Source organism: Harpia harpyja, chromosome Z (assembly GCF_026419915.1).
Source record: "Harpia harpyja isolate bHarHar1 chromosome Z, bHarHar1 primary haplotype, whole genome shotgun sequence".
NCBI classification, from domain to species: Eukaryota; Metazoa; Chordata; class Aves; order Accipitriformes; family Accipitridae; genus Harpia; species Harpia harpyja.
Window position 1 is genome coordinate 13,565,267 of NC_068969.1, and position 24,494 is coordinate 13,589,760.

Here is a 24,494-nt window from a genome sequence, read left to right on the forward strand (position 1 = left end):
TGTTCACCCTGAGAGGAGTGAAGCAGTGGGATGGGTTGCACAGAGATCGTACAGTCTCCACTCTTGGAGGTTTTCAGAGCTTGATCAGATAAGACCATCAGCAACCCAGTCTGATTTTGATGTTGGCCCTTCTGTGAGCAAGAGGCTGGGCTACATGACCTCCAGAAGTCCCTTCTAACCTAAATTATTTTATGGTTCAGTTTAATACCCAGTTCCTGTTCTGATTCAGCCATGGTGCTGTGCGTGTCACTAACTCCTCACTCCCTGTTGGAGTCACTCTCATTCATACCAGCATAGAACAGGAGCGACCTCCTGAAGGTCAGTGAAGTTACAGTGCTTTTTACTCATATGGGATCAAAATCAAGATGTAAATGGAAGCATCAGATGAGATTACTAGGTGAAATTTGGGTATCTCTGAAATTAGTTGGAATTTTTACCAGGATTTCATTTGAGATCTCTTCAAATCTTCATTAAGTGCCAATTGAAGTTATCAGTTGAAGAGTTTGATGCATAATTATATCAAGACAATAAGTATTTAAAAAGTAAAGATCAGCTTTTTTCCCTTCAGGTTACAAACTCCATTCTCTAGCAGCCTTGAAGATAGCTTTGGTGTATTTAGGATTTAGCGAGTCACCAATTGCCCTCGCTCTGGCATTACGTGCTGGTTTCCTCATGCGGCTGTAACCACGTGAGGGAGTTAATGCTGCACAGAGCATCTGCTCCTCAGCTAAACGCCTTCCCAGCCCTGCAGCTGTCTGCCAAAGAGCTTTGGACGTGCAGGGGGGCATCTGCGAGCTCTATCGGGTAGCAAATTTTCATGGTTTGGCCCATATGCTAGCCAAAAAACACCCTTTGTCAGAAAAATGTTATTTTAATTATGCTGAAACAAAGCAAAACCACACTCAGATTCACCATATCAGTCTAGGGAATTTTCAACGATGATCTAGCTATTATAGAAAAAAAAAAGAAAAAGAAACTCCCTTGCTAGGAAAAAGAAACATGGGAATAGTTTTATAGGGTTGCTCTTTAAAGTCTGCCAAGATGAGATGATTTTTCTCCATATCTCTCCTTTATCAGCAAGCAGTATATTGCTTATGCAAACACCTTATTTCCCATCAGGGTCTGTCAAAAGTAAAGTTTACAAATGGGGCTACCATAGTGGATTGAGGAAAGACTAAATATGAGCAACCAAAAGCCTTTGTTTCCCCTTTTTATGCAAGGCAGGATTCTAAAATCAAGATTTAACAGGACAGACTTGCTTTCATATACTTTTTCTAGTGATTGCTGCCCTCCCTTTTCTGTAACTATGTCAGTTCTCTCTCCTCATACAGATCCTCCTTACATGATGTAGAAGGTTGCTCTTTCAAATGTGAAAAAGCTGTTGTGCCATGTTAGAGGGAATATAGTAGCAGAAGATACTGTTGCTTAGGAGGGTTGAAGGTCCCTTCTCCTCCATTCTTCCTGCAGTACACAAGGTATAGATGACAAGTCAAATTTAATAAACAGATAATATGCACATGAGGAATTTAAAGCAATACATCTGACTTTGAATCACCTAGGTTTCTCCTTCTGCAAAACTATCAGAAGTTCATGTAGCTCTTGTACGCATGCCACTTCCTTACAAAAATCCAGAAGAGTAAACCAAAGGAAGTTCTCTTGCTTTCTGCCATTAGTTTACATATGGAATGGTTTTTTGGCTCTCTCTCTCAGCTGTTTGTCACGTACCCATCATTTATGGTGGAACTGCAAACAGTTTCCCACCTGTCTGTAATTTTGTACACCAAAAAAAAACCATCATGAAAAACAATTGTAGTTGTGATGAAAGGTTAAAAGTTAATGTGCCACATTGGTATCTAGTGTAAGCATGTTCGCTTAGATGAAATTGCACTAAGGAAGGTTCTCAACTGTTCAGCTGGGTGAACTGCATCTCTGAACTGGTCAACGGGAGTAGGTTAAGTTTACAGTAGTCAGGCTAGGACTATAAAAGCAACCTGTAATGAAAACCATCAGCTGGTGTTTGTTTGAAAAGATAAGAGACAGAGAAAAATACTCAGGCTGTTCATATATTGTCATGCTATATTTGGGGATTCTTACCTGCAAAAAAGCAAGTACCTGTACCCTGTGGGGTTGACACTGGTATAAAGGTAGGACTGCAGATACTTGTTTCTTGTATTGGAGTCAGCCTCGCTCTTACAAAATTCCCTTCGGAGGCAGCGATTCCAGGGTGAGTTCAGTGGGGCTTTTGTCCAAGTAGTGTGTGGGATCAGGGTTTTGTTTGTGCTTGGTGTGTGCTCTGCACTTTGCAGACCGTGGTATGCAGAAGTGGTTTATATGTTAGTTTCCTTGGAGAAGTGAAGTATTTGTTCTGGCGCTATTTGATTTTCATATCTCTTGACATAAAAATGAGCGCAGCTCTCCATCTATGAAAGCTGATGTTAGAGGTCCGTGGCAAAAGTGAACTGAAAATACACCTCTGATTGGGAATCAGCGTGAATCATGTGGTATTTAAAAGCATACTGGTTTAGTGGTCAATACCAAAGGTTTTACTTCCAACTCAGACCTTCAAAACGGATGGGTACAAAAACAAATTTTTGATCAAATAATGCCCATTGTGAGGCCTGTAGGACATAGTGGTATTCTTTCTGAAATGCCCTCCAGGAGCACGGTGAGTAGCTCTGGCCAGCCGTGGAAGCTCAGAGGACGGAGCTGCAGCTGGAGACTGAGCCAAGGCTGTTCTGGGATTAAACAAAACATGCCAGTGTCCAGCCGTGCAAGCCAGCACCTGGCACCAGCTGCATGAAAGCAAATAAATACCATACAGTCTACACAGCTTTGCTTTTTTGTGTGTGTGTGGAAGTCTACAGTTCACCGACCTGTTTTGCAAAGTTGCGCTCTCTGTGAGCTTGTTCATCAACTTTGCCACTTCTTCTTTTAGCATATCCTCTGCAGAACCCCCCCGCGCCCTGTTTTTCTCTGCCATATCAGTAGTTTCGATTTCATTTCCTGTGTGAAACTTCATATGCTTAAAGTTTCTGTTCAGTTTTTTTCTTGAAGGAAAGAAAACAACAACAGTAAATTAAACCTCAGGGTCCTTAGGAAATCTCTGATGGCTGAAGGCCTGTGAGCAGTGGTGCCTTGGCCGAGCACCGTAGTTACCCGAGTACCGTGGTTCGGCGGCAAGGGTCGTTGGTCCACCTTAGCTCCACATCTTAAAAGTCTACAGCTCATTTCCGTCACTGAATCATATTTTTGCTGATAATTACTGCCAGCATGGAGGAGAAGTCAAGACTGAAATCAAAAGTAGCTCACTTATTATTAAGTTTTAGAGCTCATGGCTCTGTCCTCAGGGCTTCATAACCTTCTCAGACTTTATAGCCCTGTAATGGGGCTAACGCTGCTGATTGTGTGCGTGTAATAGCTGTTTTCGTAGTACAGGTTGGCTGGCCGTTTTCCACCCGTGGTGCTGTGTTGCACAACTCTTCCTTCCATTGAAGTATTCTAGAAAAAAACCCAGGTGTTATGCAGATGGGGCACGGGAACAAAGAAGAAGAAAGGATTGTTCTCCACCGATGGCACTGGGATCTAGATTTGTGGGAATAAGGTACTATATGACCTGTTTAAACAGCTGCCACAGGTGGCATAGAAATCTGTCCTCAGTTATTGTTTAAGATGAATGGATAGAGGCAATAAAAACACAACTTCATCTTTGTGTGGAGGTGGCCTAGACAAGTATGGCAACAGCCTGCTTACAAAGCGGATTAAAGCCATTAGTGGGTATGGAAAACTCCACCTGTTTTTCCAAAAACATGTAATCTTATATCTGTTTTTTACTTAGTTGGAAAACATACTGAAAAAATACAGTAATCTTCAATTACGAGAAAGCCCTGAACACTAGCATTGGTAAACTCAGTAAGTTTAAGGCTAAGTTTAGAATTAGTTGAAAAAACAGGTGAGGGTAGAATGATTTATCCCCAAGAAAAAATTACTTTGAAATAATGAATTCATACTTTTTATTGCACATTTGCTTCACTAAATGGCTACTTTATTGTTTCTCTTCCTTGCACTGGGGCACTGCTCTGTTATCATGGCACAGAGATCGCTGTCTGACATTAACATGCATTGTAATTGCCTTGCAGATGTGTCACATAGAATCAATACGTTATTAATCACATGCAAAAAATTCAATAGGCACAATGCACACCACTGACTATTCAAGTTCATAAACTTTGTGGGCTTTAAGCCTTTTGTCTTTTTTATAGCAGGATGAGGGACACCTCTCACAGATTTTGATGTGGTTTATTTGTGGCAGTAGAACTAGTTTAACTGACACCAAGACTTGCTAGAGAATTGCAATCCACTCAACAGCAGACCTTCAGAATGGAAAACGAAATATGAAAAAGCTAGTTCCTTTGGTCAAAAGTTGTATAACTGCAGGATACAAGGTGGCTGAAGAGTCGAGGATGTGCACAGCTCATTGAATCTTCTTCGACAATGCCCATCTGGCTTGGAAAGCCATCATCTTGCCACACCACTTGGATATACCCCTGCATTTTGTAAGGGCCCTCTCTTAAAGAGAAGGCCTCTAGAGGTGGTGTCACCCAGTGAATTAATGTTATTTCACTTTCACAATGGGGGAGCTGGTACAGCAGAGGGAGTATGCAGGGAAGGCAGCAGGGAGGTTGTGCTTCTTTCCAGCCTGTTGACAGTCAGGAGGCTGTTAGCTGGCACACCTGGAGGCATTAAATTAGGTCAGCAGTTGGCTTCACGTGAACAAAACCAAGTGTTAACTGGATGCTCTCCCACACATAATTACCAGTACGGTGTAGAGGGGATAAGTGGTTTCCCTTCATTCTCCCTGCCTCTGTCAACCCTTGCTTTCACGCTCTCCTTCCCTGTGGTCCTCTTTGCAAGAGTTGCCCTTGGGCTTTCTTCTTTGAGCAGGGGACAGAGCAGGAAGACCACTGCTCTCCTGTGCAGGACGCTTGGTTTCTCACTGGGATACAGGAGGCACTGTGCCCACAGAGGATTTCAGTAGGATGGAGTCATAACCAGTGTGATGCAGTGTGCCAGTCCTCTGCTTCGCTGCATCCCATGCTCTTCCTCGCTGACTGCTGCGGGGGCCAGGGCTGCCCTGGGCCATCTCCCTGGGGAATCAGGCTCCATCCTGCCGAGGCTGGGAAGCATCATATTTGCTTCAGCCCCCGTGTTTAGGGTCAGGGTCATGTTCCCTCTGAAATCCATTGGAGTTTGTGGATATTCTTCCTCCTCCTTTCCGCCCCACACAACGGGAAAGGAGTTTTTAATTTCCTCCCGTTCTGGGTTTAGTGGTAACTGCTTTGTTCTTTCACATAAATAAGTAGAACAAAATGAGCATCTAGAGTATTACGTGACTGCAGATTTTCTGCTGCTGAAATCTGAGCAAAGATGCAGGATTTTGTAACAGCTCTGTGCTGTGACATGGTACCTATGTGAAGCATTTGAAGAGCATGAATGGAAACACCAGAGAGAAAAAAGCATGTGGGGAAAAAAAGATACCTTTTGTCCAGACCACAACTGATGAAAAAGAAATTGCATTAAGCCCTGGGCTTTCCTTTCAGAATAGACTTCAGTTTTATAAAGGAGTGCATTTTGCTCCTAGAAAATGTTCAGTAGCAGATTTTCCAGTCTATCTTAGAAGACTAAAAAAAGTGTCATAGTGAAAGAAAAGGAAACAATGAAGAAGTGAGAAGGGAGATGGCGAAAGTTGGAGGGAAAACTGAGAAAGAAGAAAGGACAAATGGATAGATGTTTAAATAACTACCCATACACAGGGAAAAGTAATCAGACAAAGAGGAGTCCATTAAAGACAAAGAGAACAGTGAGATGTAGTTCAGGGAATTTTTAGAGGCATTTTTAAGAAGAAGAGAGGCAATGTGTACAATAAAGGGAGTGGTATTATTTTTCAGAAAACATAGGTATCTTGTTCAATGAAGCAGAAAGAACTTGGATATGAGTTAAAGACGGTAAATGAAGTCAGGTGCTCTTTGGATACTGGTGTGGCCTCGGGGGCTGCCAAACATAAAGGCTTTTTCTTCTGCAGATCAGAAAGAGTTGCACTAAAGCCATAAGTTTGATCAAGGGGCTGTTTATTTTAATCATGTATTGATTGGCTTAACCACACTGCTTTGGGAGGGAGGGAAAGCTGTCAACATCAAGAATTACAGCTTTCAAAGTTCCAAGTAATCCTAGGAAATGAGCCAAACATAATAAATGCAGTTTTATTCGGGACCTGATCCTACTACTGTTGAAATCAATAGCAGCTTTTCCATTGCTCTCAATGAGAGTGGAAGCTGCTTATTTGAACAGCAGCTCTGATCCAGCAATAAGGGCAGCTAATTTTGAAATATTCATGAATATGAATATAAATTAATACTAATTTAAAAAGAACCAACCCACAAATAGATTGGCAGATCTAGGAAAGCTCTAGTTTTTAAGGGAGGTTGACTTTGATTTCCAAGATACAAAAGAAAAAAAAAGGCAGAAAAATAGGAGACATGGTAATGTCTAAAGAGGCAGAGCTTAAGTAGGGTTAGAAAAATTAACTATAATGTGATAAACAGATGTCTTTCAAAAGCCATTGAGACAGAAGAGGGGGAGAGAGCACTGAAAAGCTCAAGACATAAGTCTGCACAGGCTGAACTTAGTAGAAAGGGGTCCTTGAGAGCAAAAGTAGTGGTAGTAGACTGCAAAACCAGTCCATAAAATCAGCAGTACAGCCATACAGTCATTCCTCAGGCAGCATTTCCATCAAGGTCAGAGACACTCAGAGTATGTACTTCGCTTTTAGTTTTCTAATGGAAGAAGGAGCTAGAAAACAAATGTTGAGCTATGATTCTAGTCACCAATTCAGTATGTTGAATCCCTATTCAAAGTTTATATGCGTTGACCGCAAAAGAAGTAGCTCCTTTGCTGTGGTTTCTGATCTTCAGACACAAGACAGAGCACGCGTTTTAGCATGCGTAAATATTTACAAATACATATCTGTGTGTACAGGCAGACTTTGATTTGCGTGTTTCCATCAGCATTTGGAAAACCATTGTTTTGAAGACTTGATTTTTAAAGACTATTAAGTGAGGTAGCATCCACGATTAATTTGTCCTCGGGGCTCCTCCTGGAAGGTGTTACCCTGTGTTGGTCACCTGTCTCTGGCTATAAGAAGCTTGGAGTGGATCATTACTGTAACCTCAAAGCAGAAATTGAACAGTGTATTTTCAGATGTGTAATCCATGGGTTGTCTGTCAAAAAAAGTTAGTGGTTCAGCGGTAATGTGAGTTGTGTATGTTCTGACAACCAGCAGGTCCTGTCCACACTGGTGGCCTTCCCCCATCTACATCTCTCATCGTCTGATCCCTTTGCCCAGTGCCTCCTCCTTCCCCTACCACTCATTTTTTGCATGTTATGAAGGATTACATTTCAATGCCAGTATTTTTTAAAGGGTATGGGTTATCTGAGGTGCAGGCTGTACGTGCAAAGACATGATAGCTGTAGCACAGTTGATGGCCCAAGCCGGGTTGGCTGTGAAAGTGCTCTGCTTATGGCTAATCTTTTGGTATTTTCAGCTGTACACCAAAGACTAGTCAGTCACGGGGGACAGCAAGAGAGCTTGGGTTATTGCAGCGGTATTTCACATGAGGAAATTTGTGCACTAGGCGCAAGGGACAGACGCACGATTCTCCTGCAGCAGGAGAGGAGCCCTTGTGGTGCTCCTGGCCGCACCAGGGAGCAGATGCTTGAGAAGCGCAAAGCACCCGTGCTTGCTCCCTCGTTCTATTTTTTCACATTTTACCACCATCAGTTTGACAATCGATAACTTCCTCCTCAGTTAATTAGGGCTTGTACCAATGTACGAGAGAGCAGATCCTGGCCCTGGCCCAGTCTGGATCCTTTCTCCCCTTACTTTTGAATCAGGCTTTAGCTGTTTGGCTGGACTCAGCCTGGTAGCGCACTGTAAACGGCAGGCTTGACTGCTGCTTTTTATTTATCCGTATTAAGTTCATCAGATGAAGCCAGAGCTTCCTGGGGCCACCCGAAGCTTCCTGGAGGGGGTACTATCACAGGCAGATGTGGCTCCTGGAAGGCAGACGTATGTCTCCGGGAGGCAGACATATGCCTCAGACTTGGATCGCTCCTTTTGGACTATGTGGTCGTAAGAGCATTTTCTTACAATCTATTTCCTTGGGGGAGTCAGATGGACTTAGATCTCGGATACCATCCCCACTAAGTGATACAGTAAAAATAACCTATTATTCTCTGGTTCTGACCTGGGCGGTGACAACATATTGTTTCAGCATCTCTGTCAGACTATTTCCCTTAAGAGCCATTTTAACCTCACCCAGTGGGACATAACTAAAGGAAATGAAACTCGAACCCCATTAAGGAAAAAGACAATGCCTTTCACTAAACAAACTTGATTTTCTTGGCTTTTCTTCGCCAAGGAGAATCGCCCGTACCCCCCACCCTTGCAGCCTTTGTAGACAGTTCCTGTAATTGGGAATGGCTGGGTGGACACCAATGGTTGGCAGCAAAGGGGGATAAATCCGACATCCCTTGAACGTGACATGGGCTGGGACTGCAGTCCCAGGTGGCCGCTTAGCGTCAATTCCTATGGTACTGGTCGACGGTACGTGCCTGCCAGCCACAGCTGCCGGCCGTCGAAACGCAGTTGGGATTTTAGCGAGACTAGATAAGAGATACACAGTAAAACTGGGCTGTTACTAATTTTATGCAGGCGTTGGATAGGTACTGTACCATGCCCCACTAGTGAGAGCTGGTGACTTGCAACAAAGTTGTGGTGGTCCATCTCCTGGCACCTGTACGGTGAAACGGCCACCCCAAAAGCATGCGTGACCTTGAGGATTTGTCATCTGTGGTCTAAGGGAAAGATCACAATCCATCTTCACACTCCAGCTATGGCTGCAACAAAACTTACACTCAGTAATTACGTTTTCAAGCATGGCCATTAATTTGGGGTGTCTTAAGACAAATTAGAAATCCCTTTTTAAAATGCAGTCCCATGCAATTACGAAGTAGGAGTCTGAAAAGGCACTGTTTCACACTTTGTGTGCAAGTAATTGGGATAAACCACAGGGTGATCACCTTGTCCCAGGGAAAGTTAGGGTTTACAGAATGCAATCAATTGGTCAGGCTTCCAAACACTGGGTAGAACTGAGTGACACCTGGGTCAAAGTAAATCCGCAGGCAAGAAGATTAGAGCTGGCAGAAAAATAAAGAACTCTGTGTCACAAGGTAAAAGTAGATTGCAAAAAATTGCAATCCTGGAAGTGTTTTTGGTCTCAGAGGTGGCCAGTGGCTGTAGGTCCCCTTATTTTTTTGACATAAAGGTAGCCCGTGTGCTCAGTGTTCTGTTTCGGGGTATTTCCAGTATCAGTCCCCATGGGGAGCAGTTAAGCTCCTATTTCAAACCTTAATCCTGCAGGGATCTATAAATCTACATATCTCTGTGCTGTTAAGCAGGTTTATGGCTGTCCCAGCAGTTCACCGAAAAATGGTCTGAAAAACAAGAGCGTATTCTAAACACTAGGTGTGATTTACTCTCTCTTTTGCACACTTTCTTCCTCTGTTGATGAGTGTTTCAATAACCCGTGTGAAGAACAGCTTCCATGAGAGATGGTCCGAATGCCCTCCATTCCTCAGCCCAGAATAGCCTGTTGCCTGATGGTTATGACATTCTCCTGCAAGACGAAAGATAGGGATTCAAGCAGTACAAATAGCAAAAGAAAGTGAAATTGGGCTTTCTCCATGCCTGGTTGCTGTTGCAGTGAGAGCAAGACGTCAACCACCTTGTAGGTACCTCTTTGAAGAAAAGCAGTTGCACCTACTTTTTTTTTTTTCTCTTGCGAGAGATGACTCCAGGGGATGATGCAGGGTGGTACCTGTTTGGGGCTTGGAGTGAGATGCGGCTGTCCCAGGGAGGTTAAGGCTACTGTGAATCCCTCTTGGAGGGACTTCCATTAATCTCCATGCATGATACTAGGAACACAAGTTAGCTATTGTGAATTAATTCCCCAAAGCAAGTAGGTGCCTAAAGGCTGTTATAGAGCTGGCCCTACCATTTTTTTTCAGTTACTACACTACTTTGTCTCATTCCATGTCTCTAACAGCAACCAATAGGAGATACTGTAGAGGAATATGTGTCCTGCCCTCATACCCCTACAGTGGGTGATGATGATCCATCACCCTGTGATTAACTTTCTCCTTCTATGAGCTCTCTCTGCTGTTGACCAGGAGGTATTGCAGTTGTTCATACCACCTCTGTGCAGTCAGCAGTGGCCTTTTTTAAAAAACAGTAGAAAGTTGTAATGATTAGCATCGCGAAGATTAAAGTCCCTTTTTAGATCATGGCCTGATAGGTGACTGCTGTCGCAATACCTGCTTTGCAAAGGCCACCAATATGTCAGTGGGGCGAATATCGAGCTGCTGTGGTTTGTGAAAATGTTAGCCTTCTGAAACTTTCCGGGGTGAATGGAAAGATTTACGGGTACGGTGATGCATATCTATCTCAAAGTCATGTTCGGACTAAAAACTTCCTGCAGAGCTAATGTCAACTCAGGTTTCAGGCCACTGCCACAAGCTAAATCAGGTTAGAGATCAAAACCAGCAAGCAGGTATGAGGGAGGATTGCTGCTATCAAATGGGATAATCTGTAGCATGACTTTTTTATGACTGTGCACCCATAATGACATGTACAAGCAGGGAATGGTTGTGGTCTGGAATAAACTTGCTGGTTTGCCTGGTTCTGGTGAAAATTTCACGTGCTTTTCAGTATCAAAACACTATGCAAAAATAACTGGTCAGATCCAGCTAAAGTCACTTGAGTTATGTGGGGAATGAATTGGCCTCTTATGCCTGAGATCTGAGTTAACATAAAAGCTACAAGTTATTCCTAAATTGTTTTCATTAGGAAATCCTCGATAAAAAGGCACTTGTTAGAGTAATTCTTTCTATTATTATTTTTACACAATCAATGATTTTTGAACATCATAAATTATAAAACCAGCTATGATTTAATATGCTTCGGGTTTTGTATCGGGTGACTCATGCCACTGACTTTTTAATTAACTAAGGAGCCATCATTCTTGGCAAACTGTTCAATTGCGTGGGTACATATAAGACAATAATTGAATGTAAAGGTTTATTTTTGTCCCTTTATTGATGTCAAGGGAAAACAGTGCAGTTATGAAAATGGAATAAACTGAAAAGATTCCTTCAGTTCCTGCAGGTTGATTAGAACAAATGACTTTCCATTCCAGTTTTTATGAATGTATCGTTTTCTGAAAGCTTTATAATACTTCAGGGAAAGGAAATTGCAAGCAATAAATGATTCAGGATGGTTCAGGTTATTGGGAAATAGAGGAATGGGTTTTATCTGGAAAGGTGAGATTTACTATTCTGCTGTATTTCACTTAAATGTTTGAGAAGGATTCAGATGGAGTGATTTATACCTTATTATGGGCATGGAAACAGCATGAGACACTTGCTTGGTAACACCATTTGCTGATGCCGATGTAGTGTGCAGTCTTTATACACCTTTTGTGTGCAGCCAGCAGGTAGGCAGCGGTGTCAAACCTTTGCTATCCTCTACATTGCATTGGCTGCAGAGAGGTGACCGTAGAGTCCAGGGGTGGTTTGTCTTTCCTGGTCAGTGAAGGCAGCAGATGTATTTTCATATCTCAGCTTGTTAAACAGCACTGTTTTTTATGGAATGAGTTTGGTTAAACAGTTCTTGCAGTATTAGAGAGCTCTAACAGTAGACTGTTTAATAAACCCAGAGTTGTTTTTTTTTTTTTTCTCTGTGTAGAAAGCAGAAATATGGCAACAAAGGAAAAGCTTCAGTGCTTGAAAGATTTCCACAAGGACATCCTCAAACCTTCCCCTGGCAAGAGCCCGGGGACACGGCCTGAGGATGAGGCAGAAGGAAAGCCGCCCCAGCGGGAGAAGTGGGCGAGCAAGATTGACTTTCTGCTGTCTGTGGCTGGTGGATTTATTGGTTTAGGCAATGTCTGGCGGTTTCCGTATCTCTGCTACAAAAATGGCGGAGGTGAGTATTTCTTTATTTCATTCTCACTAATCAATCTGTCTGCCTTATGCTTACTATTTTTCAGTGCCTTCATCCAATTTTTAAAAAGAATATTGACACACCTGTTTTCTGCCTTCTTCACCAATCTTCAGGAGAGATTGTTTTATTACTTAATAGTTTTTGTTAAAACTTAATTTGGGAAAAACAACAGCAATTTAAAATTTTATACTACTGAACCTTTTCTGCTCTTTTACTTCTGCTACAACTGAGTCTGAGTTTTAACCAAAGGATATGGTATTGATATAGACCAGTAGGATTTCAGACCAGTGGATTTCAGACTAAGAGCATGCTGAGCCACATGAAACTGTTATGTGCCTAACCCCATTGTTATTGCAGATTTTCACTTTAAAAAGGTAATAAAATGCCCTTTCCAGCTGTATATACCCATTCCCTTGCAGAGAATATGAGCAAAAATACCCCAGAATAAGATTCTTGTATACTGATATTAAAATATCAAATATGTTTCTTTGTGTATATATATATGCCTGTTACCACTTTTTAGATGATCTTGTGTAAGTGCACTCACTTCATCTCAATTTTTTACTATATTTTCTCAACAGGTGCATTTCTTATACCTTATTTCATTTTCCTGTTTGGGGGAGGTCTTCCCGTGTTTTTCCTGGAGGTGGTGCTAGGACAGTATACCTCTGAAGGTGGAATCACATGCTGGGAAAAGATCTGCCCTATTTTCACTGGTTAGTACATCTTGTTGTGCTTTACTGCTTAAAGACACCTCTGTAAACCATATGCAGCAACACTATTCCCCTCGTGTCCATTAATTCAGCTATTTGCTGTAGTAATTGAGGGTATGATACTGGTTCCTGGAAAGGTAGAAGTCAGAGAGTCTGAAGGACAAAGTAAAAGTATTGATTTTGATGCCATCATCTTGTTAACTGGCAGAACTGCCGATAAGCAAGAAAGAAATCACATATTATGCGTTAAAAAGGCAATTGCACGTTTTGTTCACAGGTATCGGAGAACGTGCTGTTTTGGAAGTCTAGGTGGCCTTAGTGAAAGCATCTTCAAAATAGTATTCTGGTCTGGAAATCAAAATCCCTCTGCCATGTGAAAGCTTATCATTGGTATCATCCCTCTGTTACTGATACAGCCAAAACCTGGACAGCATTTTTTGGTAGGGTTCAGGAACAGGACTTTTGTCATAATGGGGCAGGTCCCGGCAAACAGGCACGTTGGTCTGATGTTATTGAAGGGCCTTTGCCAGCAAATGAAGAATCACTCACCGCTCACAGGAATTATACAAATGCTGCTCTGGAAGTTAACTAGAATGAAAAATGAAAGACAGCTTAGAAAAATACCGAGGATGTTTATCTTGTGTATAGATAACCCTTTACAGCCAGACAGCACAGGCAGAATCATTTGGAATAATTACACTAAACAGAGCGGCACTCCTCAAATCCCATTTGGAAAGAATGGGCACTTCATGCTGACGTGTCTCTAGCTCTGCCACCGTTGCTGTTCCAGGCATCTTTCTCCCTTTATGTCACACCAAGCAGAAGTGAGGGCTTTTTCTGTGGCTCACACTCCCACCTAATACTCAGAATGCTGCTGAAGTTGATGTAATTGTGCTGCTTTAGCTCCATTTTCTTCCTCCCCCTCCCACTTTTATGAAGCCTTTTTTTGAGGAGGAGGAGGAGGAAAGTATGTTCCATGTTTAAATAGCAATCTCCCAGGCACCCATAATGAGAAACTGTAGCTCTAGTAATATGACTAGGTGTATATCCTGACTGAAATGCAGCTGCACAGAATAAATAGCACTTGCTCTCCTTGTTTTCACCTGGCATAAAAATAATCTCTGGTGGTAAAGACTCCTGCTGCAATAAGGTTTGAAACTGTAAAATATGAGGCAGGTATCCCAGGTGCTGGGGTAGCCATCAGAGTGAAGTTAAAGGGAACCTCATAGGCTTTTCGTCTTCTTGTAAGAGACTGCTCTAGGTTTTTAAAGGAAAACTCTTTTTTTCCCTGTTATTCCTACATGGCAAACGTTGTAAGCTTTTTGGAGCTAAAGGATTTTCAGTAAAGGGGACTTTTCAGAGTCCTTTCATTTTGTATTTAAAAAAATAGTACTGCTTCTGACTTAAGACACAGTATGAATCTGCTGGTGGAGCTAAACTGCCGAGCGAGGAGAGAGATACCAGACTTAGGAGAACAGTTGTGGTATTTAATTAAAGCCGCCACCGGAACAGCATTCCGCCACCTCCTGAAGTTGTGTAGGACTCGCCCTTATCTGCCCATGACCCTGCTTTTAAAAACAAACAGGGAACATTTTTTATCATCAAATATTGATAGCAGAGTTAAACATTGATCTAATTAACCATAACAGCTACAAATATCATGCTTCCTTTGCACAAGTGAAATTGGGGCAGAAACAGCAGCTTTCTACTGATAGCTTTGGAATTTTCCTTTTTAACTCATTCAAGAACTCTCTTCTTTCTTTTGCACATAGTCTGAGCCAAGCCAGTTGATAAGTATGAGTGGTGCAGGGGCTGCCCAGCTGAGCTGCCTCCAAGGAAGCTGGCTTGAGGGACAGCGTGGTGAGAATGATGTTGCCCAAGTAGGTACCTAAGTTGTGAGATGGCGTAGCTCCCAAGTAAGCAAAGTGTGATGTCTTGATTTCCTTTTAATAAAACTTGAAATAGCCTGGTTAGTGTTAAATCGGGTAGATGTCCTGCAGTCCTCCCCTCCGATGTCAGCAAACCACAGCCAGAAACTCAATCCTGAGTGCCCATGCTAGTCAGAGGTGGTGGCAGGTCGGTGCTTATGTGTGATCAGGATGAGCTGAGCTTCCAAGAGCAGTGTGGTAGAGCGGGATACAAGCCCACAACACAGCGGGAATAGCACCAGCTCCACGAGATCTCAAGCCCCCCTAGCAAGAAGCAGCTGTCACGTCTGCATGTATTTCTTTTCTCTCCCCCTCTCACCAGGAATTGGTTATGCTTCCATAGTGATTGTGTCCCTTCTGAATGTGTACTACATTGTCATCCTGGCCTGGGGACTCTACTACCTGTTCCAGTCGTTCCAGAGCGTCCTGCCGTGGGCGCACTGCCACCAGAAGTGGAACACACCGACCTGCGTGGAAGACACTCTCAGGAAGAACAAAACACTGTGGATATCGCTGAATGCCACTAACTTCACCTCTCCTGTCACAGAGTTTTGGGAGTAAGTACCCCTCTTCATGGTGCTTTTAGGGAGCTTCAGTGGCATGCCAGAGGTCTGGCCTGAGATTTTATGGAAGCCCCATGGGGAATGTTAGATAGGAAAAGAAAATTACTCTGGATGTCAGTTGTTTGACCAGTATTTGCCAGTGGTTCTCACCCATCCTGAGACAGACTGGTCAGTCTGGGAGCAGTGGAGGAAGGCATTAGATGTATAACTGCATTCATCCTAGAGAGTACAGGGAGCCCTAAAAACCCAGTGTAATGTCTAGTTTGGAAGAAAACTTGTTTCCTTCTTGGTTGGGATTGTCTAAATGCAGCATTAGAACAGAAACAAATCACTTCAGATGCCCTGATAGCAGAGATTTACAATGGAAACAGTGACAAATCACCCCCGTTGCGGTTGCGTTTCCTTCTTCCCCAGCTGTTAGCAATTGCAGTACACTTTGTGAAGCTATAACATCTCTTATCAGTCTGACAATGAAGCAAGGCATTGACCTTACCAATAAAACTGACAGAGGTGGTGAACGTTGTCCTGTACTGTAGGTTTCTCAGGTCATCTTTGTTACCTCATTTTTCTCTGTAGTCTCTGAGGAGACTCTGTTTTGCCAGATGCCTGGATTTCATCAGGCCTAAGCTTCTTACTCCCATTTCTCTCTTATTTTTCAAGTTTTAAATTATATTGCATAGCCTGATTTCTGAACGGGCATGACCTCAGACCTCTGTGTGTTTATATAGGCATCAAAACATAGCAGCAGAGGAAGACACCTGTAGGGAAACTTAAATCCAAAGGATCTACAAATAGCTTAGGAAGAAATTTTTTTTTCTTGGCTTGCTCAGACGGTCCATTAAGAGTAGAATTAGTTTCTGACCCAGCTTGGCTTTTTCAGCATGTTTAAAGTCCAGTTTGGTCCCTAATCAACTTCTACCTACTTCTTTATTTTTAAAAAGAGGTGTTAGCCAATAGCCCCAGCAGGAATGATGTTCATGCTGAAGATATTTGGCATGCGTTAGGTTTAGAAAAAAATACTGTTATGAACTGTGCTAAAATTTGTAACACAAGAGCCAAAATACAAAGGGCAGATTGGATTTTGGATGAGCAGTTTCTCAAGAGGCACTGATGACCACTGGTGTGAGAGACGGGGTGCAGGCTGTAAGGGCAGTCATTTTCACTGTGCCATGAGCACTGCATTTCCATGCTGAGCGACAGATACTTTCCCAGGTGACTTCCTCCCTTGTAAATATGGAAGGAGTTGGAAAAGGTTTGTTAAATGGTACCTTTGGATATTTTAGGAGAACTTAGAGGCAAGTTGCAGTAGTAGAGAAAGCCACTCTCACTCCTTTGGACTCTCCCACAATGACTTTGGGACTGAGGCCCTTGCACCCAAATGAGTGGCTGGCTTGGTAGGATGTCCAAAGGTCCCCTCAAGGCCTCCCTAAGAAGCATGGGTCCACAGCGCTGCCCCTAAAATAGAGTTACTCTCCCAGGACTTCAAAAGTACTGTGTTAATCTTCAATTTTGTGCAGTGATTTTCCTCACAGGTCCTCTTGTACCCGGGGCAGCCATGAGCTTAGCAGCCTCCTGATGTGGCCGTGGGGTTGTCCTGCTGCTCCAGAAGCTTATACTCCTGTAATACACAGATTTATGGGCCAGGTTGTCTCCCTGGGGCCCCAGGCGGCATGTTCACTTCAGGAGACTGAAGATACCATTGCAGAAGGAAACAGGGCTGGGAGTTGGAAAACAGGTTGTAAAAGAAAGAGCGAGGGCTCCAGGACCTCAGGGGACACCAGAGCTTTCCGTGGGTAATGACACAGCCGGTATGCGTGAAGGGCCTTATGGCAGGGCAGCCTGTCTGTGGGCTGGGGGAACGATGTCCCCATGAGAGCACGTTAGGGGTGGAGCTTTTAGTTAAGTTTCCTCTAAAAGAAACCAACTTTCTGTCCTCAAAACTCCCCTGCAAGCTGAACCAAATCCTCCTGTAGACACAGCCTAACAGCTGTAGGCAGGCTGGAGGTGCCCGAGGCTGGAGGACAAGTCCTTGATCCTCACAGCGCTTTCCCCTTCCCTTTGTCTTGCCCTCGCTATTTCTGTAGCACAGCCGGAGCAAAGGTTGCTCAGCGATTAGTGCTCCTGGAGGCAGCTCTCCTTGCACTTTGCAGCCACTTTAACTTTTGTTCTCAAATAACAGTTTTAAACATCGTGAACTGAACGCTTCCCTGGAGTCATGCTAGGGAGGAGTTTGGCTCTGTAATCCTACTAATACAGACATACTGTCCATAGCTCACTGTTTCATCATGAGCAAAACTGCCCTTAACAGAGCAAGCTGCTTTGGGACTCATGGCACTTACAGAAGTATTAAAAATAGCTGTTCTGTCTGCATAAACAACTATTGGAGTCTTAAAGCAAGGACAGAGATCACGCAGCACTGTTGTAATTAAAGTAGCATAGCTTTTACATGGTGCAAGCATTTAGTACCCCCAGATTTTCCCCAGCCATGCTACTATTCTTTATAGTTCTGAAATTAAAAATAATTTTAAGAACTTTCAGGTACTTTGCCATCATAGACAATGCCAGCTGCCAGCCAGCCAGCTACCCACATTGAAAGGACAGGTCAATAAATAGTCTTTAACTGAAGATATCCATCTGCTTTGTGGCACAACTAATTCCAATTTAATTCAGGGGTTTGTGAGTATTTGGTTTCTGAAACCCAATGCCATTTATATTGTGGGACATTTATGTAGTGTCCTCATCAGTATTGCTTTGTAAAACTAATGCTGCCCAGATATAATTGACCACATTGATGCATTAACCTCTTCGTGTTGAATAACATGTGTCCTTCTCAGCCTGGCTGGATGTATAGTACAGCCTGACATTTCAGTTCATTTGAATTAATGTTCTGTGCAAATCACATGCTTGCTTGAACAGCAATAAAAGGGGGTTAAGCAAATCTGGCTTTGTATCAGGAGACTTACCTCTTGGTATCACATGCTTCAGGTCTTATTTCTGAAGATTTTATTTTAAAGTCCAAAACCTTAAAGGCTTACACACATATTAATACATAAGGGATAAGTGTTATGGGGTAATTATGGTTGAACAAAACCTCTGATTGTGTGGTGCTGGCCAAGTGTTTATAAATATTTGGTAATCAGCAGACTTTAGTCATCCAAATCCCAAGAAAGACCATCACATGCTAATGGCATGTAATCCCAAAGGGAGCGACACAAAAACTAAATAAAATCTAGGGCAGCTGTCTCTGCCTTTGGGGGCAAACTGGAGGGTTTTAAAAATGTTTCATATTCTCCTTCTAATAGTCTTGTGGTACAACTGCTTCAGTGTTAGTTATTCTTGTCCATCCAACATGAAAGGGTGCTTCGCCTTTCCTGGTACGAAAGGTCCTGTCTGCCTTCACTTGATTAACGAGCTGGAATATCCTTCAAGGATTGCATAACTCTCCTCATTTTATTTTTGTTTATGTTCTAGAGCCAGTTACGGCTCCTATCACATTTCCATATTGCACATCACTAGAACATATTAGTGTATGAACAAGGTTCAAGAACTCATGTTTACAAGAAACTCGGCCCCAGCCTGTTGTCCCATTGATTATATGTGAGTGACAGTTAATGACAGCATCAAGACTATAAATCAGAATTAGTAACAACTTCATGCATAAATCGTGTGAAGTTAGTTGAGTGGACTTGGCTGAATCTAAGCAGCAGTGGGTTATGTAACAAAATTCAAGAGCTATCAGCATAGCCCGGCTTGTGCTCCTTCCTGAACTTGAATTTTCAGGGTAGCGCAAATCCAGGTTGAGTGCTTCTGCTGCAAAAAATATGCTGGGTTAGATTTCATGATACAATTTTTAACACTGAGGCTCCCCTGGTAATTCTGAGCAGATTCCTTGAGGTAGTCGGTCTTTGTGAGACGAGTTAACCCAGGACAGAGAAAGCCAGCACAGCACTTTTAGTGCGCTTGCTGCCTCACCATAGAAAAGCAACGTATCTGGCTCTCAGTAACCCACTGGGGTGCCCTCCAGAAAAGCTTGAAAGGATTACTGGGGCAAACTCTAGGTGAGATGACCACTTGCTTTTAGTTCCCTAATAAAAAGCAAAGAAGTCTTAGCTGAATGTATTAAGAGAGCTCCCTATTCCAAAACGCATTTGAAGTTAATTATTCATGCCTTCCTTAGAGGTAGCTCTATAGGTTGCCTTTTTAATACGAACTGCCCCTTAGATTGGAAAATTGCCATTTATTTTTAAAAAAGCCACAGAAGGGCTTCGTCATCTTATAAATGTATTTTCTTCTTTTGTATATGCACAGCAGGTTTTTCCCTGGTTTCTTTAGGCTCAGGTGAACCAGGACTGCAACTTTATGCCAAATATTCATTACCGAGGGGTTTCTCGTAACTGTTGAATAGCTGTGCTGATTAGGGCAGACTTACCCTGTCTGGTGCCATTAGTCCTTTTCCATAACAAAATACACACACGTTCAGAGAGAATAAAGCATTTGGTGTGAGAACACATTCACACAGGTAATCCAAGTGAATTTGGCAAACAGAGATGCAAAAACAGATGGGTGAGGGTTTGAGTCCTATTAAACTAGTTGATCCAGGGTTTTTTTCCAAAAACTAATTGCAAATTTTCCATCAGTGACTTCATTCGCTATTATTTCCATGGTAATAGCAAAAAAAAAAAAAAATGTTTAATTAATTCAGGGGAAAAACAACCACAGTGGTTTGTCTTGTACTGGATCCACACGCAAAACTGCGCACGCCACATTTGTGGGCCTTGACCCTGGTACAGCACCCCAGACTGCTGTTGTCTCTGCTCTCCGCGACTTAGGTGAAGGAAAAGTGGCTGATTTTTATAGCTGTCTGAAAATCAAATTTAATTAACAATTTATTAGGTAGCAAGTTCATTTCTCTAGTCCTAGGGCAAGGCATTTCTGTTGTAATTGAGGTCAAACTGCTGCTTGATATAAAAAAACCTTGCAGAAACTCGTCAGAGTGTAGTAGGTTCATTTGCAGAGGAGCTTTAGCTAAGTAAACAGTAAGAAACAGTTTGTTCTTTCATACATATTTGACAAATGAAGTAAGTATCAGGTATGACAAGGTCTGTCCAGTGTGTGAGGACAATGCATGTTGCATGAAATTAAAAATAATAGTTTTAAATCAGTATTTAACAATGACCCATGGCAATTCCAAAACAGGGAAGCCTTAATGAATTTTTCCCCTCAGGAACAGAGTATTTTGATGGTCAGATGTTGCTCCCTTAAGACCCAGCTTAGGAATTTCTTTTTATTTATTAACCTAAGTGACAGAATAAAGTTTACCAAATATCTGGAGTTAGCTAAACAAGATCCTGGTGGCGGCGGTGCTGAGGGCAGTCGGCGGCGCGCCCAGGCAGTGTTTGTGTGCGGGGGGCCGCAGGGGGAGAACGGATAATGGCTCCAGCCTTCACCCTGCAAAGCCACTCGGCTCGATGGTTCCCTGCGTTGCTTTTTCCCTTTCCTCCTTGCGGCAGTCTTGCTAATGAACTGAAAAGGAGGAGAAACACATGGATGCAGGCCAGTTGCAAGTGTCCATGATGGAGACATCATGTGCAATGCTGCCGCGCAGTTTCAGAGCCAGTATTTGCGGTGACACTGAGGCGAGTCGGTCTTGTATCTTTAAGGGAGCAAATGTGAAAGCCGCAATGCTTTGAGCATACTTTCTTATCTCAAATTGAGATGGTCTCGGGCTGCTAAAAAGAGCTTAAAATAAAATGCTGTGCAATATATTGAAGAGAAGAGCACCACAGGCCTAGGGAAGATGTAGGGCTGCAAAGCTCAGCTTTGCTTACATAAGCCACGCTGATTTAGCAAGCAGCGTTCAAAGGGCAGGGATCTGCCCATGCATCTACTGCCCTACACACTGTTGTATACTCTCAGCCATCACAAACAGATTCTGCATCAACTGAACTCCTGCATCTCTCTCTTGTTTTGTTTCCTTTCAAATATTCAGGCGCAATGTACTGAGCTTGTCCTCGGGAATTGAAGATATTGGTATTATCAAGTGGGATCTAGCACTGTGTCTTCTCCTTGTTTGGGTGATATGTTTCTTCTGCATTTGGAAAGGAGTCAAATCCACTGGGAAAGTAAGTGCTCTTTTACCCTTTTTATAATCATTGCAGTTAGCAGATGTTAGAAATACTAAGTAATGCTATTCTTGAAGATATTCACCATTTCCTGGAAAAAAATATGTATCTTTGCACTGAAGAAAGAGGGATTCAGATTCAGCTGACTTTTGAAAGTCATTGCCAGTGCCCCAAATGCCTGCGAGTCAAGTAGCGATTACTGGAATGGCATCAAGAAGCAGATACAAGCACGGATTGAGTACCACTTTGCCTCTCTGAGGACGAGCGTCCCACTGATGCATGTCATGAGCATGGAAGGTCTTAGGTTTGTGATGTGTGGTGCTCTGCGCTCCCTGTCTGTGCTCTCACACCAGCCAAGTTCATTCTCGGTGCAGTGGGGTGGATGTTAACATAGCTGTGGTAGGGATGTTTTAAGTCAGTGGAAACTGGTTGATGCATAGCATTTTTGAAATGCCACTCACTTACAGAAGAGCTCTGTGTAGACAGAGAAGACTAAACTTAGGTACTCATTTAGAAGCACTCTCCTTGACAGAGATTCTGGATAGTTTGTGGTTTTAGTCTCATCGTGTGCTCTTCACAATCATGTTTTTCTCTAAACAATAACAACTAAATCATTCCTGAACCTCATCCTACTCCAGTGCAAGAAGGAAATTACAACAAATCTTGGACAATCACTTAACAACATGAAGCATGGTGTTATTGCCCCTTGCATACGGTAGTGTTTTTAAACCTATTTTCATGAGAAAAGGCTTTTGAAGCCATTGCGTATGTGTGGCTCAGCTTTCAAACCTGTTGGTTGAGGCAGCATTTCAGATAAGTCTTAACAGAGGTAGAGACGTCTCAAGATACTAAGTTCCCACACATTTCTTGTCAGCTAGGTGGAAGGGAGCGACCCTGTGTCCCACCTGAGAAAAAGGCCACAGCATGAACCCATCTTTTATCAACCCCCGGAGAAGTCAGGAGTGAGCAATGGCAAAAGCCTCAACTGCAGAAAAAGCATAATTTAGCAGTTTTACCTTGTTACACATTGCAGAATCAACCAGGAGACAAAACTCTGTAGGAAACCAGACCTCATTAGTTCCACTGTTGACCAAACTACTTGCTTTACTGTCATTTCTGTCTTGCTTTCTGTGATTTTTATCATGGAGCCTCATTAAAATCGTGCTGGTGCCTTACCCTGGATTACCGCCAGCTTTGCTCCAACGAACAGCTTCCACACCTCTAAAACATACGTTGACAAAAATGTTTGCTTCTCTGTTCCCTCTGATTGATGTGACCCGATGAGGTGATTGTGTAAGTTTTATAGTAAAGGTGAATGCAATAAATCTCCCGCAGTAGCCGAGTGGAAGCACACATTTCTGCATTACCTTTGGCGAGCCTGGTGTCTGCTCAGTAAAGGTTACAGTAGCGCTGAGAGGTTTTTCCAAGCTCCCTAAGGTACACTGTTTCAAGCCACTGTGAAGGTAACAGGTTGAAAACAGGTCTGTTTGTTAAAATCAGTTATCTAAATGTTTGTGTTTTCTGGAAATCCAGCAAAATGCGCTCATTTTTAAGACAAGGCGGTTGGTAGGAATTTGCTGCCTCCTCTCTGCAGCGTCTGAGCTCATGCGGGTGTGGAGCCAAAGCCCGACAAAACCATTGGAAAGTCTCCGGTTGATTCCATTAACTTTGGGGTCAAACAAAAGTAAACTGTAAACTCTAATGGAGGACTTGAATTATTTGAGACGTCTAGTTTACTTTAGTAGATGGTTGTTTATAGCACTTCCCTGTTTTCCAGTGTGTTAATGGCGCTTTGGGCGGGGGGGGGGGGGGGGAAGACATAGTTTTTAAATCTTGTAGTAGCTTATTGGACAAATAAACATGAAATCATGAGGAAAAATAATAGTTGTGCTTATGCTTTGGATAATATGCTTGATCTTAAAAATTCCTCCAGTGTTATGAGAGAATCTTTACCTGCAGCTCAAGGGCTGCTTTCTGAGTGTCATTTACTCAGTTCCTGCAAATATGTCAAAGCATATATTATTTTATAAGAAAACTTCGATTTTTCATATACCTGGCTTATATTAAAAAAAATTAGAAACCACAGAAATCCCCCTTTTATCCTTCTGGTTTTGGTGAAACTGGGCTAATGTGTAATATATATTATTTGTCAGTGGAAAATATACAGCAAATTCAAGGAGAAAATTAAAAAAGATGTGTATGAAAAGATTTCCTTTAATTTTATGAAATCAGTCCAGCTCTGTGAATTATTATGGCAATGCAGGCTTTGAGTTCTCGTTACTCTCAGAGGACGTACTTAAGAAGAAAAATGGTGCATCCCGGGAGCTTTGCTGTAGTTAAACAAATTCTGGAAAACAAAAATACATTTTAACTCATGGCAGCAAACTGTAATTACCTGGGGGAATCATGTGACTCCATGAAAAATGCCCTTTCTTGGACAGTAGTGATTCTTGACTGTAACATAGCGGTTATATATAAAATGAGAGAAAGCACTGATGGGCAAAGAAAACAAAATGTTAGAGGTCAAAAAGTGTGGGTCTAAAGATAGAACTGTCCAAATGCAAGCTCAATTAACTCTCGCGCTAGAGATTAAAGCAAAGGGCTCTTTCATCAAATGAATGAGGAGATAACAAGAAGAGAAGAAGTAGGCTGTTATTCAAAGAGAGTGGGAATAGACGTTAAAGATAATGAAGACATATTCTCAAACTGGATGAATAGAGCCTTAGTCTCCAATAATGATGTTGCTGAATAGACAGCAAGGGCAAGAATGAAGTTATGGGACTGGAAATTACCACTGTTGAGGCTGATGCCAACCTGAAGGGCTTCATGCATTCAAGGTGATGGGAAGGGAGACACAGGAGCACGGACCAAATATTATCTTCATCTCTGAAAGAAGTGCCTCGTGAAATTGCCTGTAGGAGCAGTAGTGAGGCTGCACAGCAAGGTCAGAGGTAGCAGCAGAGCTTGCAAAACGGTTTGCGGTTTTTAAGTTCAAATAAAGAATGAGGTAACGCTTCAGGCACCCTCAGTGAGGAAATCTCTTCAGCTTCCCT

The 24,494-nt window shown here is 42.6% G+C and overlaps 1 protein-coding gene across 7 annotated transcripts in view; it reads left to right on the forward strand.

Moving 5' to 3' along the window:
* The window catches only part of SLC6A6 (solute carrier family 6 member 6), a 57,726-nt gene that overhangs the window by 12,549 nt on the left and 20,683 nt on the right, over window positions 1-24,494 (forward strand). For all 7 annotated transcript variants that reach the window (XM_052775900.1, XM_052775897.1, XM_052775896.1 and 4 more), the window contains 4 exons: window positions 11,858-12,097; window positions 12,697-12,831; window positions 15,079-15,313; window positions 21,309-21,441. In XM_052775900.1, coding sequence (XP_052631860.1) covers window positions 11,869-12,097; window positions 12,697-12,831; window positions 15,079-15,313; window positions 21,309-21,441 — 732 coding nt within the window. In that variant the 5' untranslated portion in view covers window positions 11,858-11,868. The remainder of the gene's footprint in view (window positions 1-11,857; window positions 12,098-12,696; window positions 12,832-15,078; window positions 15,314-21,308; window positions 21,442-24,494) is intronic.